The sequence below is a fragment of the Plectropomus leopardus genome, chromosome 1 (assembly GCF_026936395.1).
Source record: "Plectropomus leopardus strain MGB_pleo_1.0 chromosome 1, ASM2693639v1, whole genome shotgun sequence".
Classification (NCBI taxonomy): domain Eukaryota; kingdom Metazoa; phylum Chordata; class Actinopteri; order Perciformes; family Serranidae; genus Plectropomus; species Plectropomus leopardus.
The window spans coordinates 23,881,032-23,899,957 of record NC_142176.1 but is presented as its reverse complement, the minus strand read 5'-3'; the positions used below and the strand labels follow the sequence as shown (position 1 = coordinate 23,899,957).

General features: G+C 39.4%; 2 protein-coding genes and 1 long non-coding RNA gene across 3 annotated transcripts; 1 reads left to right on the top strand and 2 right to left on the bottom strand.

Moving 5' to 3' along the window:
• Positions 1-902: 902 nt before the first annotated feature.
• rhoua (ras homolog family member Ua) lies at positions 903-13,215 on the bottom strand. Its single transcript, XM_088078270.1, has 5 exons — positions 13,094-13,215; positions 11,272-11,905; positions 9,423-9,481; positions 7,379-7,567; positions 903-6,477 (listed from the first exon to the last, which is right to left on the bottom strand). The coding sequence occupies exons 2-5, from the start codon at positions 11,549-11,551 to the stop codon at positions 6,193-6,195; spliced, it is 813 nt and encodes a 270-aa protein (XP_087934396.1). The 5' UTR covers positions 11,552-11,905; positions 13,094-13,215; the 3' UTR covers positions 903-6,192.
• On the top strand, positions 13,201-18,816 carry pdcd2 (programmed cell death 2). The gene is made up of 8 exons (XM_042487418.2): positions 13,201-13,417; positions 14,397-14,505; positions 15,642-15,698; positions 16,180-16,368; positions 16,697-16,846; positions 17,551-17,651; positions 17,751-17,864; positions 18,166-18,816. The coding sequence occupies exons 1-8, from the start codon at positions 13,220-13,222 to the stop codon at positions 18,343-18,345; spliced, it is 1,098 nt and encodes a 365-aa protein (XP_042343352.2). The 5' UTR covers positions 13,201-13,219; the 3' UTR covers positions 18,346-18,816.
• Positions 13,217-15,458, bottom strand: LOC148190419 (uncharacterized). Its single transcript, XR_015776723.1, has 3 exons — positions 14,956-15,458; positions 14,377-14,455; positions 13,217-13,467 (listed from the first exon to the last, which is right to left on the bottom strand). It is a non-coding gene; the product is annotated as an uncharacterized LOC148190419 (long non-coding RNA).
• Positions 18,817-18,926: the final 110 nt, after the last annotated feature.

Genomic DNA, 18,926 nt, shown 5'->3' with positions numbered 1-18,926 from the left:
ATTATTACATTTTGGAAAATGAGCTATGATTTGTATCAGTTAATGTCTACCCCACTCATGGAGGAGAATTAGAGCCGAATAATATCAGTAAATAGGACCTGGCACTGCTTGAGTCACAGAGCAGCTGATCTGGAACAAAGTCTGCCTTGTCATTATGTACTAACTCTGTGTTGTCAGGTAGAGCAAAGCAGTTTGTTTCCCAGACAGAGTTAAGTCAGGGCATGCCCCCGCACACACACAAACACACACACACACACACACACTCTGCCTCCAAGAACAGAGACATGCCACTAACCAAATGTCACATGACAGCCTTCAAAATAAAGCTCTTGCATAACCATGAGGGCCTAGAAGCAGAGAGTCTGTTTACAATGATCCAGTCTGAAGTTGGATGACTTTCTGTGGGCGTCTGTGTGTGTGTGTGTGTGGGCATGTGTGTATGTGTGTGTGTGTGTGTGTGTGTGTGTGTGTGTGTCTCCATGCCCCCAAACATCCCATTCATCTTATCCCCTCTCTCCTGATGTGCATCAGCTGAGCACAGCATGGTTGTTGCATTTGGTTATCACAAAGCACACAGTACAATTCCCAAACATCACTGCAGCCACAACAACATGAAAAAACCTGTTCAAAATGTGTTTTAAAAATGAGTTGAGGCCCTGTTTTACACGTGTTTCACCTTCCTTCTGACCATGCTGACTCTTTTGAGTAAAATTCATAAAATCGTGTATGTGAGCAGACACAGAAATATGCACATATGATATAGACAAATTCTATTTACAGATGTAACCAAAAACAAAACGTTCTCATTTACAGCTGACGCTCACAAGTTATATTTAAACACACACATACATTCCCAGTCCCACCACTCAGCACTGAGCCTAAAATCAACACCACACAGCATGTATCATACACAATATTCTTTATTTCTCAGCGTATAAAACTTCTGTACAAACACTTCTTCCTTTGACTGACGTCCTCGATTAAACAGAGTTCAGTGTGAGCAGATGGCAGCAGCTGTTACAATGTTTTTACATGCAGGAAAAATGATGTTTCACACAGGCCGAGTGGGGTGGTTTCCTCAAAGAAGCTCTCAGCTGGTGCGCCATGTGAGTGAGCTCAGGTGTGCTTCAGGGGGTATCAAGCTCAATAAAACAATGAAATCTCAAGAATGGACCGTTCTGTCTGTTTCCCCAGGCTGTCTGCTTTTGTTTTAACTCACTGGGCTTTACAGGATATTCTTGTGCAATCAACAATTAGGAATGTGTGGGAATAAAAGTCTACAAAAACTGATTTGCTTACAGTAATCCGAGGCCTCTCACACGCAGAAACTATTTCATGTTCATATTTCCCAATCCACATCCAGACTTTGCACCTGTCCCGAACACAGAGCATTAACATTTCTGTCCGACCCTCAACAAAACAACTTTGCAGCACATTTCTTTGTCCATCTCATAGACGGTCACCATCACGTCTCTTCTTGACTGTCTTTAAACACAATAGTTCACTTTCAGAAATCCATCTGTTCAACATTACAAAGCCGCCCATCTGTCATACAGGACTCACACTGCTGTGGATCAACAGCCTATTCTGGCTCCTGGGAAGCAGTTAAAACATTAAAGTCAGAATATATAACTTGTGAAAAAAGAAAAGATACAATCTTAGTCTTAAACAGAAAATTTTAAATTGAAAAGCGAAGAAGTGCAGCATATTTATTCAACACACTTAAGAGTTTTACTACTACAGCCTTATGTAGTCTGCAATAGCTTTTGCTAAATTCAGTTTAAAAATTTCTGACTCTTCTGTACTCGCATTACTTTTAAACTCTGTTCGCATGTGGCCAATGGACTCGCTTTAAAGAAATACGTCAAGCACAAAGTGGCCACTATATCAAATCAGTGTGAATTTGCAGGCTGTTCTCGTGCAATGTTAGTACATTGTCCTGCAAAGAGTACTGCGCCAAAATTCATACATATCCCATGTAATCAAGAGCCGGCACTTTGTGTATTACCAGCGTATTTTGGAAGACTGTGATCATGTGACCAGTGTTGACGGTAGTAAAGAAGGAGGCTCTCCCGTAAGGTCTTAGATGATGATCACAGCAACCTTTCTGGCCCAAACCTAACCTCCATATCTTCACGTTATCATATCAACTGTTGTGATTGCATTTTTGTAGGATATCATGCAAACCCTTGTATGAGGTTATATTGGAATTTGTGAAGAAAACTTTTTCAAATACCTCAGGAAACTGCAAACGTATTGATTTATTGATAAATTAGGGAACAAAACAGCAAAACTGTGTTAAAACATTTCTTTACAAACTCTCACACAACTCATTTTAACCAAGGTTTTCTAGTGAAAATACATGTGTTTGAGAAGTACTGAGCATACGCATGGATAAAGGAAACTTGGATTATACTGCACAAGTTTTGTGAGTGTTTGTCAGTGGATGTTTTGATATTTTTTTGCTGTTGTTAAATGTGGTCCTTAATCAATAAATTAGAATGTTTGCAATTTGTTCTGTGGAGGCATGCAAAAAAAAGTTTTCTTCACAAATTCAAGGCGACACAGCATGACTAATTGATTTATAAATGCTCATTTTGTGTTCCTTTAAAGGATTATACCATAAGCTTAGAGGTTATTACAGGCTGGATAAAGAGAGGAGAACCAAAACAAAGAAGGAGTCATCCGCGGGCCCTTGTCAGACACATGTACGATATTGTTTTCCTCACTCATGCTGTTTTAACATATTGAAACAGGAATAATCTAACAGTTATTCGCAGTATAAAAGCAGCCACATGCTGCATGCAAACAAACACTGTGATAAAAAACTTTACTGTGCTCCCTGTGAATTATGTAAGCAGGCAAAACTGATCAGACCTGACAGAGGAAACATAAGCTATCATCAGGGTCCGTGTGACCTTTACCCTACTTAAATCCACCATCAGCTAAGACTGCACACAAACAGCAAGACAAGCAACTTATTATGCCTTTTTTCCCCCTCAAGCAAGAAACAATGCATTTGCTATCATGAGTAAAACATCCACACAGTGAGACCATTCAGTCCCCGTCACATCTTCAGCAGAAAACTACCCAACTGCTCCAGTAACGCACTGTCTTCAAATCGAGGCTCGGTTTTACACTAAAATCAACATTTCGAGTTGAAACATGATTTCTATTAAATTCTCTCATTGTGTGCATACATGTATTACTACACAACTTGCTGCCAGATTGTAGAAAAATCTGCAGGTCAGTTTGGGTTACAAGTGCATTTTTGCAGAAAAGTCTGAAAGACACCAAATTTTGGTGTAAAGATTAAGCTGTAGTTGGGTAGGACATTTAATCATGGATAACAGAAATGTTTAAAAGAGAGTGGTTAACTAATTAGGTGAAAGTATTACACAGAATTGTAATCCTCCACCATGATTGTCCATGTTGTGGCAGCAAATGCATTAACTTTACAAAAAACATTTTTGTTTAACTTTTAACAAACACCTTTTCTCCACACAACATTTAACAGAAATTATTGTTGATTGAATTTTGAGGCACACCGCAGCTCACTCCATTTCACACCAGACAAATGTGATGCTCGTCAGCTTCACTTTTGCACAATTAGCAGGGTTTTAACTCTAAACTTAATCCTGGGCTCAGACGCCTTTTAGCCCAGAGTTTACAGCTTTCCTATCGCTAAACTAACAGCTATTTCAAACTCAAACAACAACACAACTTTTAGCCCAGAAATCATGAAAAAACCTCCAAGGCAGGATTGTTTTTGTTTTTTGTTTTGTTTTACTTTGCCAGGAATACCATAAGAAACACAGGATTATAATAACTTGCAGAAATAAGAACAAAAGTAGCGGAATATTAGTTGTCATATGAAACACTGTTGTGAGAGGGAAAAATTCATTAGTGAACACTGTTAACCCTGAACCTTTAACCTCGTCTTATAGCCTCTGGGTTACTGGTCAGACAAAGGTTTTGTTTGTACCTGGATTCTAAACAGGGGGTTAGGTCACAGTTAAAGTGACATGCAAGCATGGAAATTATTTTTTTGTGTTTATGTATGATCAACATCAATTGTTTTGTTGCACACTAAATAACAGCAGATCTTTCTTAAGTCCATTACAACCTGGTTGCACCCTTTTTCCTCTCTGCTGCAGTGAATCCAATACAAAGAGCCATTCAGATGAAGGCACTGTAGAGAAATGGTTGTAAATTATTGGATTTTGGTCTGGTTTTAGTAACTACAATGTACAATGGAAGGTGTGGCGGCCTCAGTTTCTTTTTATTTCTGCTTTACAACAACTTAATCTATTGTAAAGAGAACAGGCTGCAGAACTAATAGACAGTAGCCACAAGACGGACAGTGAATGTCTGTATTATTAAAGTATTATGGATGCAGAGGGGTAGAAATTACCAAAGGTTACCATTGTAGTAAAGCATATTTTGGGGAAAGGGAACAAATGCAGAGCAATAGACATGACAAACTACAGTTTATACGTACTAAGAAAAGAATTCACTGACTTCACATAATTAAAACTTCACAGTCTTAGATACACATATGCATTGAAAAGCTAAGAAATAAAACCCATCTTTGTTTGTTCTGAGTTGTTTTCTCACTGCAAACCCACAGAAACAAACAGCTGAGCCCATTCTGTAAATTTAAACACATGCAAAGAGCACTTGGTTGATCTAATTCTGTTAAGTGCTCACATTTACAGTAAGGCTGTTTCAGTGTACAAAAGATAAATCAAACAGACACCAAGCAGGACAAATATCTGAAACTAGTATAGTGTTAGCCTGCCTTTTACCTTCAGCCTGCGGATGCAAGTTACTGGTTCACAGGATGAACATTTCAAGTCCTGGAATTTTCTGTTTTAGACTGAATTCTTTTGTTGCACGTGAAAAAGGCCTCTACAGAAGTCACTTGGCTAAAGTTGTGGCTTGTGGAACAACGTGACAAATATGGAAATTACAAAATGTCCTCCTGTCAGGTTAAGGTCAATTGTGAGCTGGTCTACAGTCCACAACGTAGACAGCAGAGACCTTCAGTACTAATGATGAATAGATGAGGATGATGAACTTTTTATCGTCATGGGGAAAAAGACATTTACCTGAGTCCTGCTGCAAATAAGACAGAATATAAGCCTTATGTCTGAACCTCACAAAACAATTCCACTATCTGGCTTCATTCTGGGCCTGACAGTGGCAGGACATGATGGAAACCGCATGAAAAACCAAAATAACTTCATAAAAAGTTAAGATGGAGCCAAAAATAAGAGAAGAGTTATAAGTAAACCATGATGCAGGTTTCAGATGCACTATAGTAAACTCTGCATGTGAGCAGAGTCAAACTAATAGCTGCTAATAAAGTCCTTCATTAGAGCAACACTGATACAAAAAGCTCTAGAATTTCTTTGATGTTTTGATTCAAATCACGTCAGGTGAACTTTCTAGGTCAGAAAGTCCAAAATGGCTTCTTCTATTCTTTCTTTTTTTACAAATATAAGGACAAAGTTTTGATTTTAGGTAAGCTCTATATGATTCAGCAGTTCTTTCTAATCATGAGTGTTGAAAACACGCCAGACAAAGGAAGTTTAGATGCAGCTTCAGGCGACATAACAAGCGTACTTACAACCATACTATGTTGGGAAGTTAATTATGACAACACCAGACAAAACAAATGTTATATTTTATGTGTTTAACACAGACGAGACTGTTCTTGTTTAAATCTGGAGATGTCTAATCATGAGCAAAATTGTCACATCCACCATGGCATAGAGAGCGTCTTCTCCTAGTCCCAGTTCATACCAGTTTAACTCCAGTAGAGGCAGGAGTACCTTCTCTTGCAGATGGCTCCTACTGGAGGCAGGCTAAGATTAAAAGCAGGTTAGAAAAAGGGACACTGCAGTATATTCAGAGCAGGTTTTGTTAGAGTTCAGTATTAAAACTCATCCATGATGAGACTTCAAACCCCTCTTTGAATAAAAAAAAAAAAGAAAACCATTTAAATCTGTGTCAGTCTTACTTTGGTTCCCAGCCAGAGTCCAGTCGAGGTCCTGCTCAACATCAGCCTCCATTAGAGAAAAACCCAAACTGAAAGCGAGTCTGGGGAGAACCCAAACCTGCTGAATCCAGACCAGGAAAAAGTCAACATCAGAGTCTCAGACACAGACTCACCGCAGCAGGTCTGCTCTAGGCCACGCAGCAGTACCTTTTCCACCATGACTTGGACAGACTCTTCATCTTGTCCGGTGTCTGCCTTTGCTTTTTGCGCCGTTTCTGTTTCCCTCTTGTGCGCTTATGGGAGCTGTAGTTCTGCAGGCTAGCCAGTATGGCTGTGTCAAACACTTCTTTCAAATTTTTTTGGGTCAGGGAAGAGCACTCCATGTAGGCCACAGCTCCGATCTCCATCGCACAGTCCCGGGCGTCTGCTGGATCCACAGGTCGCTCCCGGTACTTAGCCAGGTCAATGAGAACCTAAAGAGAGGAGGAAGCACTTTGTTGAAGACATTGATCTGGATGGACATATTGTTTCAGTGATCAACAGTCCAATACCACTGATGCATATTTTCATCTTTAAGATATGCCTTTATTTTGAAATTTCTGTGTCACCATTTGAATCCAAGCACACCTCCTTCTGAAACATTTAAACAGTGCTAACGGCCGAGCACCAAGCAGATAATGGTGAGCAGCCAAGAAAAAGACAATGGGGATATTTACTAATATCTTCTCCTATCGATCGCAGGCCCCTGAATTGAATAAAAATTGTATTGAGGCAGACTTTATAATATCAGCAAATATCGCATCATTTTCCAAAGAATTTATATAATATCAAATCATACTGAAACTTGTGATTTACACTCGTAATATTAACAAAGGCCTATTTTGTTGATCTTGGATCTGCTGATTTATTAGTCAGAGAGACAGGAAAGTAGCAGTGTTTTTTTCCATCAGTATTAACGTGATCATTTTTGAATATTTGGTGAGCGTCCTAGAATCTCATTCTTGTAGCTACTTTTCCTCTAAACATTCAAAATTGTTATGATATCAAGGAAAATCAATCCTGAGAGCCAAATGCACCCAACACAAACACAGTAAAAGATGCTCACAAAACTAGCAAATCATTGGCATTTTTGCAAACAATATATTATTAACAATAACACAAATATTTTGTCAAAAGAGTTGTATTCATATTGGTGAAAGGTCACATTTAGTGGCTTACAGGGACAGTTAATACACCTGTTCCTACTACTATTTTGACATGTCAAATTGTCTGCTGGGAGAAAAAAAGTGCCTGTTAAAGTGATGCTATTGTAAAATTGTCATTTCGATCATGAAGAGTTACAGCCTCTAGTTAATGCTAGTGGTTTTGTTTCACCTTGACATCTTCTCGGAGGTCGCACTGTGTTCCTACGAGGACGAGCGGAGCGAAGGGTGCGTGTCTCCGGATCTCTGGAACCCACTTTTCAGGAATGTTCTGGAAGGAGGCGGGACTGACGACGCTGAAGCACAGCAGGAACACATCTGCACTGGTGTAACACAGCGGCCGCAGCTTGTCAAACTCATCCTGGAGACGTTGGGAGAGAGGGAAGTGTTGAGGATGAATAGGTTTTACAAAGCAACACAGTAATCGTTTTAAGAGTATTTGGATAAAAAGAGAGAAATTATTGACACAAGGAGGAATCTACAACATCTGCCAATCCTGTCTGTCCTGACAGAGTTACTGGTGCTACTGAGCACTGTCTGTTTTCAGTGACAGATGATTAACTAAGACAACATGTCTCATTTCTCCTGCCTGACTTTCATCTCCGACTCTCTCCTTCCTCTGCCTGTGATCCTCCCATTTATTCTGACATCATATCTGTAAACAAACTGATGCACAAAAACAGCTTTTGAGTGTTTATATAACGTGAGCTGATTCTTTATCCATATTATCTTGTAACAGATTCCATAACTTTTTTCAAGTTAAACACTAGCTCTAACCAGTTCAAGCTCACTCTAAGAAGATTTTTATAGATTTTTTTTTTTTACTTATTTTTGACAAAAGCTGCTGCTGCAGAGATATAAAATGCATCACTTCCTGTGTGTCACAGGACTTTTCCTGCCTGGGAAAAACCTACCAGACAATTTCCTGACAGAAACTGAGCATATCTAGATGAACACTACAGCTACTGTATATCCATTGTAAACATGTTTACTTCAGGTATAGTCTTTTTTGCTCTTTATTTGTCCAATTATTGCCTATTACAGAAACTACTTCTCAGAAAAAAGAAAAAGAAAGTATCACTCTATATAATTCATTCATTCATTCATTGTCCATAACCGCTTGTCCTCGTAAGGGTCGTGGAGGGGCTGGAGCCTATCCCAGCTGTCATTGGGTGAGAGGCGGGGTACACCCACCAGTATTTCAGGGCTGACACATATAGACAGACAACCATTCACACTCACATCCACACCTTCGGGCAATTTAGAGTCACCTATTAACCTGACCCTGAAATGTGGGAGGAAGCCGGAGATCCTGGAGAACACTCACGCAGACACAGGGAGAACATGCAAACTCCGCACAAAAGGCCCCCCCGCCCAAGGTCCGAACCTCGCTTCAACCCAGGTTCGAACTGGGGACCCTCTTGCCAGAAATGTGAGCAAACTGGCTTGATTTATTTCAAAGGCATGAGAGGAAGAAGGCAACGACCAGCTTAACAGCTCTTAATCTTTTTACCAAACTTGTTGATAGCATTCTTCCTTTTGCTTGGTTACAGCACCTCAGGTTTCAGACAGTTTTCTGTATTCTGTTTAAGTGCCGCCGCTCTTAAAATCCTAAAAAAAAATCAGTTTCTAAAGAGGCAGGCTGTGGTCCTCTGCCAAGACACAACTGCTCTGGCCCTGAAATGAGTGAAGGACTAGTCTTGCTCTATCTGCCAATCATCCTTATGTACATCATGTTGGTACTTTAAAATAGATAGAAAAGCAAAACATTGATGTATGTATATGAAAACTCCAACTGTAGCAACATTTTTGAATTCTGAATTCCAATAATGCAAACTTTTGTGGGGTAGACTAATTGTTGGGATGGTACCGTGCAATTTGATCGAGGTTTGATTCCAGACAAGGAACTTTGCTGCATTTCCTCCCGTGTTTCCTGTGTAGCTCTACACTGTCAATTATCAAATAAAGGCAAAAATGCAACAACAAAAACACAAAACAAAAACAATAATTTCTATCTCATACCAGAAAGAAAGAAAAACAGAACAGAAAAGAGTATTGTTCTGTCTTCATAGCTTCCTCTGCTCAGAGGCATTGTTTCAAACACAAATAAAACAACAGGAAATACTGCTGCCCTCTCCTCCTGTGTGTACATGAAGTGTGTGTGTGTGTGTGTGTGTGTGTGTGTGTGTGTGTGTGTTTGAGCTGAGATCACTGACCTGTCCGGCTGTGTCACAGAGTTGTAGTTTGACTGGCTGCCCGTCCACCGATACCACCGCTAAACAAACAAACACACACACACACACCATGAGACACTGGAAAAAAACAGTCACACAATCTGAAAACAACAGCCGGTAACTATTTAACTAGATTAAAGTTAATACAGTGAAGGAAAGATGAGTCATTGAAGTGACTGGCCAATCAACAGAATATTAATCAATTCTGTAACTTATTTAAATCATTAAAAATGACAAATATCAAAACAGTTCCTGTTTATGACTTCAAAGTGGTTACATAATGGACTACAAAGCTCACATGAAGTGAAATGTTAATTATATTTGACATTTTTACTGAGGGAAAGATAGATTAATTAATCAAATTTATTGATAGCTGGCCCATTCATAAATGGCATGCCTTTAGCAGCTGTTAAACACCCCGTCTCCTCGTAGTCTACATTTAATTGTGAAGCTATGATTTAGGATTATATTTCCATAGGGTGACATGTGTTCATACACACATAGGGGAGAATGGGGTTGGTAGACACATAGCTATTTTTTGTTTATTTAGGCTGACATCAAAATGTCTGCATTCATCACCTGTGCTAATCTGCTATGTTAAAACATCTGAGAGTCAGTTGAGAGTCTGTGATGAGTAACAGTAGCTGGCTGACATAATGTCAACACAAAGTTGAGTCAAATGTAAGCAGGACTGATAACCACACACTTGTCATATTAACATTTGTAACTATAGCTGTATTTCAAGAGGTTAAAACTCCTTTAAAGATGTAATTAACGTATATATTGTTAATGACTATTTTTGGAATTGGCAACGGCAGAAATGACTAGACATTCCAATGATTATGTTTAATGGTTCTTGTTTGAAACATATCTTCAAATTGTTTCCATGTGATGCTTAATTTTTTTGTTAACATTGTGCCAACCATCCCCATGTTGGGTCTGGTTGGCACCAATGCACAGCATGACTTTAAATCACTTAATTTTAGAAAACAATTTAATTCAAAGTTCCTAAAGCATCAAAACAACCTCAATAATAGATATACAGTGTAAACGTTAACACATTTCTGTCTTCGAAAAGCAAAGTAATTTAAGATTGTTTAGGGTCAATAAATGAACAATTATCAACAGTATATTAATAATAGGACTGTCCCTTGAAAGTCAAAGACTCGAATCATCAGTCAGAGACCCTCAGTGGACTGAGATTGCTTCAAGTTGAGCAGTCATTTTTGGCTTCTTCTGGGGATGTTTTGGTCAAAGATTTTGTTGCAGAGTGAATCCTCTTGACTTTTACAAAACTCTTTGCAGCTGCAGACATGCAGGCAGCAGCACAGAGGGAGAGAGCGACGCCACCGTAAGGTGAACAAGTGATGAATTTACAGCTCACAGCAAGTTAAAAAAAAACACAGTCTCTGGCTTGTTGATATCTAGAGTCGACAAACAATGTTGTATGGAGAACAAAATGAATCGTCAAATATTGGTATTGAACAGTCTAATCCGATTCAACTGGCATAATTCTGATTTTGATACAGCAGATATAAACTGCAAAAAAAAAAAAGAAAAAGAAAAAAAATCATGGAGTAGAGGAGCTGGGTTGTGTTGTTGAGGTGTGTGTCTACAGATTAGGCTATAGATTTTAGTACATTAAAACATATTTATTAGTATCTGAGACCTTAAAATTTAATTAGCTGTTGATAAGCATACTGTAAATTAGCCTATGCCAGATATATATTTAAGAGCGTGACAAGTGTACCAACCGACCCCGGTCTCCCCTTTATAGTGAATTAATTACATTACTCACGGATGTATCAAGAGACCGACATTAGTTCTTTACCTGAGAAGTTGTCAAACGCGGTGGGGACGTACTCGGTGGGATACCCGTTGGTGGTGTAGCTGACCACCAGGCTGGTTTTCCCCACAGCTCCGTCCCCCACCAGCACACACTTCACCCGCTTCTCCGCTGCTCCGGCTCCCGCTGACCCTGCCCCGGACCGCCGCGTCCTGCCGGAGCCCCTGACCCTCCTCGGTGGGACAGGCGGAGCAGGGGACACCGGTGCCGGCTTGTAGCCCCCGTCGCCCCGCAGAGGCATCTGGCACGGAGAGGAGGGTGACATGTAGCCTGAGGATACCCGGGCAGGAGGCTCAGTCCCGGTTCGGGCCAGTTTTCACATCGTCCATTCTTCCGTTACTATCTGCCGGGCTGCGGAGCCGTTTGTCAACTGACTTTTTTGTTGTCGCTGCTGTCCGCTTCCTTTTAGTTTCCATGGTTCAGTTACAAAAAGTTTGAGCTTCTGGTCACCGCACACAGCCCCAAAACTGGCCCTGTGTCGGTCCGAAGCCTCATGGTTGATTTAACTGTGAACTAAAGTCCGATTAAAGGAGCGGGGGTTCAACTGACGTTAGCCGTTTCTAACAGTCTGTGTCCGTCCAGTCCTCCAATGGACAGACCAGACCCGTCCCAAACTCCCCTTCATATGACATCACAGTGTGTGTGTGTGTGTGTGTGTGTGTGTGTGTGTGTGTGAGTGTGAGAGAGAGAGAGAGAGAGAGAGAGAGAGAGAGAGAGAGCGTCACTGAACATTAATAATAATAATAATAATAATAATAATAATAATAATAATAATGTTATTTTCTATCTAAATCAGCAGAATTAGGCAAATCAACATTTAAAAAATAGACTGTCTAATAACAGGCATAGGCATACTACTACTACTAATAATAACAATAACAATAATAAAATTAATAATAATAATAATAATAATAATAAAATTAATAATAATAATAATAATAATAATAATTTTCTATCTAAATCAACAGAATTAGTAAAGGACATCAACATTTAAAAATGATATATGTGTCTAAAAACAGGCATACTACTATTACTACTACTAATAATAACAATAATTCCTGCTTTTATTTTCAGTTTGGATGTACTAGCCCACTGTACCTCATTATTCCTAATCCCCCCTAACGTTTGTGAAGTACATTTTACACAAGACTTTTGCAGTTTTGTCTGTCACTTAGTTTTCCACATTTCTTGTCTCTTTTTACTTTAATCTTACCAATAAGTCTGTTAACTCAATCTACAGTGGCAGCAGAAGAAGCCCCCAGATTTGATGTGATATTATTTTTATTCACATAAAAGTACCATATATTGCAGCAGGTCGAAGTGGAACAGATTCTAACTACTTTACTTTACAATTCATCATATTTTATAAACAAAATATTTTAAACGAAAAGTTTTAATATGCAACGTAACATCTAAATATAGCCTAGGTGTCAGATAAATGAAATGAAGTAGACAGAAAGTATATCAAATCCGTATTGATTACAGTTGAAACTATTAAAAAAAAGAGAAAGAAACACCGTGTTCAATCACAACATTTAATTTAGGCCTATCTTTTTTGTGAAACCGTGTATTCATAGGACAGTTGTGCCACCCAGTGGACAGCCTGAAAACGAACTATAGCCCTTTAATAAAAAAAACAAATTAAAACTAATAAATTATAATGATAACGTTTCTAAGAGCCAGGTGAGTTACTAAATACTGTGTTTCCCAACACATAATATAAATTTAGATCATTCTTCACAAAATCTCTACAATAAAATCTTCAAGAAACACGGAACGAAACACCAACTGGTCAGTGTTTACTCACGGACGCTTTTCTGGGCTGCACCCATGTTTCATGTGTTGTGTTGTCAGAAGTTGAACATCTTTGATTTCTTCTGGACCGTTGTTGACACACCTGTCCACTTGACGGGACAATAACTTCCTCTCCAACATGTCCGGGGACACCAGCCCGTCCTCGGCGGAGGTAGTTCTGGGTTTCCTGGAGGAGGCGGAGCCGTGGCGGCTGCTGTCCCCGCAGTTCCCCAGTAAAGTCGGGGGAAAACCGGCGTGGCTCAGCCAGAGAGGCCTGCCCTCACTGCCCGGACTGGAGTGTGACATCTGCCGCCTGCCTCTGGTCTTCCTGATGCAGGTCAGTGTCCCGGGAGGACAGGGAGGGACTCTGGACTCGCTGAGGGCATCCTCCACCATAAATATAATAATAATCATAGATCAATAGATAATATTTCACTCTGATTCTTGGGAGTTCCGTTTTAGGGGAAACATACAAAACATCGTTTTGCGGCTATTTTGCTTCGATGACAGTCTTCTTACAAATGCATTTTTAGGTATTTATTTTAGTTCCGACTTCTGTTTGGGAAACGCAAAAAGGGCATATTCACTTACTTGCTTATTTAAATATACCGTTTCGCAAAACTTGTAATACATTTTGTTCCAGTTAGCATGGTGAAAAGTCATTGTTTTATGGCTGTTTATTGATAGTATTTATTGATTTATGGAGTGATTAAAACATATTAAAAATTCCAGTTGTAAAAAACAAAGTCAACAAAATAAAACTAGAATTTTAAACCTATATCCGATTAAATTTGACAAGATAATGCCTCATATGCGTATTTAAACAGTACATTTCAGAAAACTTGTACTACAAACAAATAAATGTCATGAAGTATGAATCAGTATATATCTATTCCTAAAAGTTTAACCATATCCACATGTAGTGTTTTTCCTTAACTTGAGAACTGGAATAAGTCAATCCAGTGATAATATCGCAGAAAGAAACTGTGGAGCTGCCTCATATTATAGGCTGATAAATTATGGAAAACTGGGGAGTAAAAGTACCACTGCAAAGCAAGCACTGGAATATGTTGTTAATCACGTTTATGTTTCCTTAAACATTTATGAGGGGCTTTCAGACAAATATGACGATCAGACAAACTATACTATGATAAAACACACGTGGGCACATTTCCATTTACAATAATAGGTAACCTCAAACTAACATTTCATCTCATCTTCATGTAAGCCAAGTGATACATTTATAAACCCACCTCAGCCCTATTCATTTTACAACCAGATAAAGTAATAAATTACCATCTCTGTTTTCCTTGCAGGTGTATGCACCCATCTCTGGTCAGGACAGGAGTTTCCACAGAGCGCTCTTTCTTTTCTGCTGCAAAAATCATGAGTGTTACAAACCCAATGACAGTCGCTGTATGAAAGGTACAAGTAGTCAGTAGTGTTGTTGTACTGTATATGCTGTTGTACTGTATATGCGGACTCATGCCAGTGACCAAATCACAGCTGTGATGATATATAGGACAACATCACTCCCTTCTCCTTTTATATTGCTTTTATACAACAGTTCAACAAGCGTCATTTATTATTTAACAGTAATACTCGACAACCGACTATGATTTGTTTGTTCATCTAATGATTTTTCGGCTCCGCCAATAGTTCAGCTAATGTAAGTAACAGCTGTTGCCTAGCAACACAACACAAACTTTCTTCTGCAAACTAGCAGGAAAAAAAATTAATTAGCTACTTTGTGTTAGTTAGGTCTACATGTTATGCGCTGGTTAGTTACTCGTCTGTCTGTCTATTAACTGTAGCAGACTGTTGTATGTTGTGTGTCTCTCTTAACTTATGGAGGCTAGTAGAAAGAGTCCTTACCGGCTCATAACAGCAGTCTCCGCCGCCTCCAGCTGAGGAAACTCTAGTTTCTGTCACCAGTGAAGGGAGAAGGCAGGTCGACCTCGGAGTCCCCCACTGTCAAACATCCCGTGTCGAGTTTAAAAGGCTCCTCGTCTCCACATCTTCGTAACGTTGTTGCCCGCAGTCTTGAAGCACCATGCGGGGGTTAGCCAGCTAGCTATACTGAGGCAGCTAAGCTAAAAACAATAGCACGGCTAACGGCTGCACACGTCCACAGAAAAGTCCTCACAGCAGCTTGTTGAAGGACACCGCCGCAACCACTTTAACCGAGAGTCCTGGGTTTCGCCTAACTGGATAACTTATAAAACAATAAACCGGACAGAAGACGGTGTGACAGCTCCAACAGCAACTATTTCCTTAACCAAAACTCTCACACATGAATGAGCCCCGAAAAGAGTGGACGTTTCCCCCCATTAGCTACCTGTTTACCTCTGACTTCAGATAGCTACCACCGTTAATGTAGGCCTGATGAGAAAAGCCGCGAAGCGGAGTGATACATCAAGAGTTAAAAGTCCCTGTGATGACCAATCAGATTGTTTGGTCGGAACTAACTTGTATAAAATTGCCCCTTATTTGTCTAGTTAATATATTTTCCTCAAGTTTTCTGACAGATTTTTTTGTTTTCTCCTCCTTTTCCCTTTAAGTTTTCAGAAGCCAGCTACCGAGGAGGAATGAGTTTTATCCCTACGACCCTCCGCCAGGTTGGTGTATTTTGCCAAGATGTCAGGAATTTTTTTGTCACCTCTTATTATCAAGTGCTGCATTAATAACGTATAGTTGAAATATGTCTTCTGTTATCACTTTACTATATGTTTATGTTGATAGCATAGTAAAGATGAAATTTAAAAACTCAAACTTTTAAATTTATATATTTGCATTCATCTGTGTTTATGTGTTTCAACAGTGACACGGCTTAAAACATTGTTTTTTAGCAGAACTTATGACTCTTCACTGACTTCTTGTTGGTTACTCTGCTTTTATGCACTTATTTTTTATTACTTTTAAAAATGCTTTTGTTTTGGTTGTTTTAATCTGTTTTTTATGCTAATGATTATATCCTGTAACACTTTGATATTTGTTCCAAATGTAAGTATTTTAAAAAATCTGTTATTATTATTATTTTTATTGCTTCAATATGATGTATTTATATTTTTTCCCTCTATTGTTTTTTTGTATTGTCAGAGGATGAACCCCCCAGTGGTCCTGAACCGGACCAATGTTTGTTGTCCGTCTCTGGACTTAAACTATGCTGGGTGTGCGGTTGCCTTGGCAGCAAAGCCTGCTCCCGCTGTAAGACTGTGACCTACTGTGGAAAACACCACCAGACCCTCCACTGGAAACACTCACACAAGAGGGAGTGTTGCAGCCAAGGTGTGTGTGGTAGCATTAGATTAAAAATGAGTATTTTCTCTCAAAATACTTAGCAGTCTTATAATTTAGGTTACGTTTTCAGTTTGGTTTGTGTGTCATCAGGATTACAGAAAAAGAACAAGTCAGATTTTTCTGAAACTTGGTGGAAAGGTTTCGCATGAGCCGAGAAAGACTCCAGTAAATAATGAAGCAGATCCAAATCACGGGGCAAATACACAGATAAGAAAGCACTTTGGAAGGGCAGCTGTAGTGCATTCTGAAAGTTAAGAGAAAACGTATGCGACTGGGAATGCAGGGTTAATGGCTTGCTGTGTCTTTGTCTGTACAGAAGCATCCATGGTCACAACCTCTACCTTCCTCTTCCCTGAGTCTGAGCTGGTCACTGAACCCGAGGAGGAGGAAGACAAGAAGGAGGACGACACAAAGGAGGCCGAAGAAGAAGAGGACAGGAGTGTAGATTGTCCCTCCTTAGCGGACGGTAAGATTTAAATTATGTCGAGTAGCTATGAAAATACTGGTCACATGAAGTAATCAGGGCTCCTGATGGATCCTTAAAAAGTCTTAAAAGGCAATGAATTTTAAAATCTAAAAATAAGGCTTTAATTTGTATTAAAAATGACTTAAATTAATCTTCAAAGTCCTAAAAAATTCTCAGACATGGGAAGTAAGATTTTATTTCTATGTTCTTTCCTGATGTTGCATAGTAAAAATTAAAAGTAATTGCCAACATCTATTTTTATTTTTTGTTAAATAATTTACCAAATTCCTCCTCTGAAAGTCGTCCTGATGGGAATCCAGGCAAAAGAATCTCACATGCACAGTGAAAAACACAAAATTATCAAGAAAGCCAGCCAACAGCTTTCAGATATTTTCCACTTCGGTTGATAAATGAAATATATTATAATCTGTTCTTTTGTGTGCCACGTGTAACACTCTAAAAAGGTCTTTTTCAACACTTAACATTATCTAACTTTTTCACTAGACAAAAAATGTCATGTTTTATGTCACAATAAACATTTGGGCAAAACTGTCCTTCAGTTTTGGTTCTTGTAAAATTACTCTTAATTTGTGTTAATTTGAGTGGTTATCAAAACAAGTCCTAAAAAGTCTTAAATGTAGCTGGCCTTATTTATGCTGACATTATTTTTCTTGTCAGTACTGACTGTCTGTCTCTCGGTTCAGCCCTGGCAGAAACAGACCTGGAGGAGATGGCCATGCACGAGACTGAAGACAACAAAGTGTTCCAGCGCTTCAAAAAGAGGGTCGCACCAGAACCGCACCAGGTTAACATCAAAATACTGAAAAGACTTTCGCTTACGACCTCAAGGTAGAAAAATCTAGCCAGTGTTTTCTGTGTCCATCTCCCCGTGTTTTCTGCTCAGGTGGTACGTTACAGTCGAGGCGGTTCCCCCTTGTGGGTCTCTTCTCAGCACATCCCTTCAGATCAGGATATCCCACCATGCACCTGTGGCACCAAGAGGATGTTTGAGTTTCAGGTAGTCCTCTCTTCTCCTTCCCTCTTCCTTTTCTCTACCTTTCACCCTCTCGCTCACGACACTCTTGAATGGCAGCGTGTTATTATTTTGTGCCCAGGTGGTGTGCTACAATGTACTCAAAGTACAAGATTTAAAACCCCTTTAAATGTAAATGAATGTAAACACTCAGATCAAGATTACATAAAATGTATAACATTTCAGCCATCAAATACTCTGCTCTGATAAGGTTTTGTGTAAGGCTCTTTTTGCATGTAATAACCCTTTTGTGTTTGTGTGTGTGTGTGTGTGTGTGTGTGTGTAGGTGATGCCACAGCTGTTAAACAGTCTGTGTGTGGACTCAACAGGAGCCAGTATCGACTGGGGGACACTGGCGATCTACACGTGCTCTGCCAGCTGTAACCATGACGACCAGTACTGCCCCGAGTTCATCTGGAAACAGGACTTCAGTTCAGACCAACACACGCGGATGAAACCTACATAATATCTCTAACACTGACACACAGCTTCCTCCAAGACTATCAAGGACAATGAAGGTGTTTTTGGAGGGCAGATATTCAGTTAATTGTTTTATTAAAAGTTCATATTTTCAAACAGGAATTCTGGTTTCTTGACCCCACCAAAACTTTTCTATTATACTGTTAAATTCTGGCTCTTTAAAACAATGCATCAGAGGTATTTCTGACTGAGAGAGGGGTGACAAACTGAAGGAAAAACCAACATTAAGTGTGTTATTGTGGAGTAGAGCCTCCAGAGCAGCCTGAGGTTCCTTGTCACGTTGGGGGGATAAACACCGTTCCTCCACAACACATTCCCTCATTTATATGTACAACTTTTACTCAAGTATAGTTTTTTTGTAAGAGAGACCTGGGCAGTAAACCTGAGTGAACAGTCAGCAAATCAAATATAACATGACTTTGTGCTTTCTCCTCACAGAATAAAGTTTTTAAACTAATATGTCTGAGCAAGGTTTCATATGATTTTCTGCATTTTTTCAGTGTTGGACACAGTTACAATACTCCATCAATTAAACTACCCTCTGAAATTATTGCAACATCATCTGAA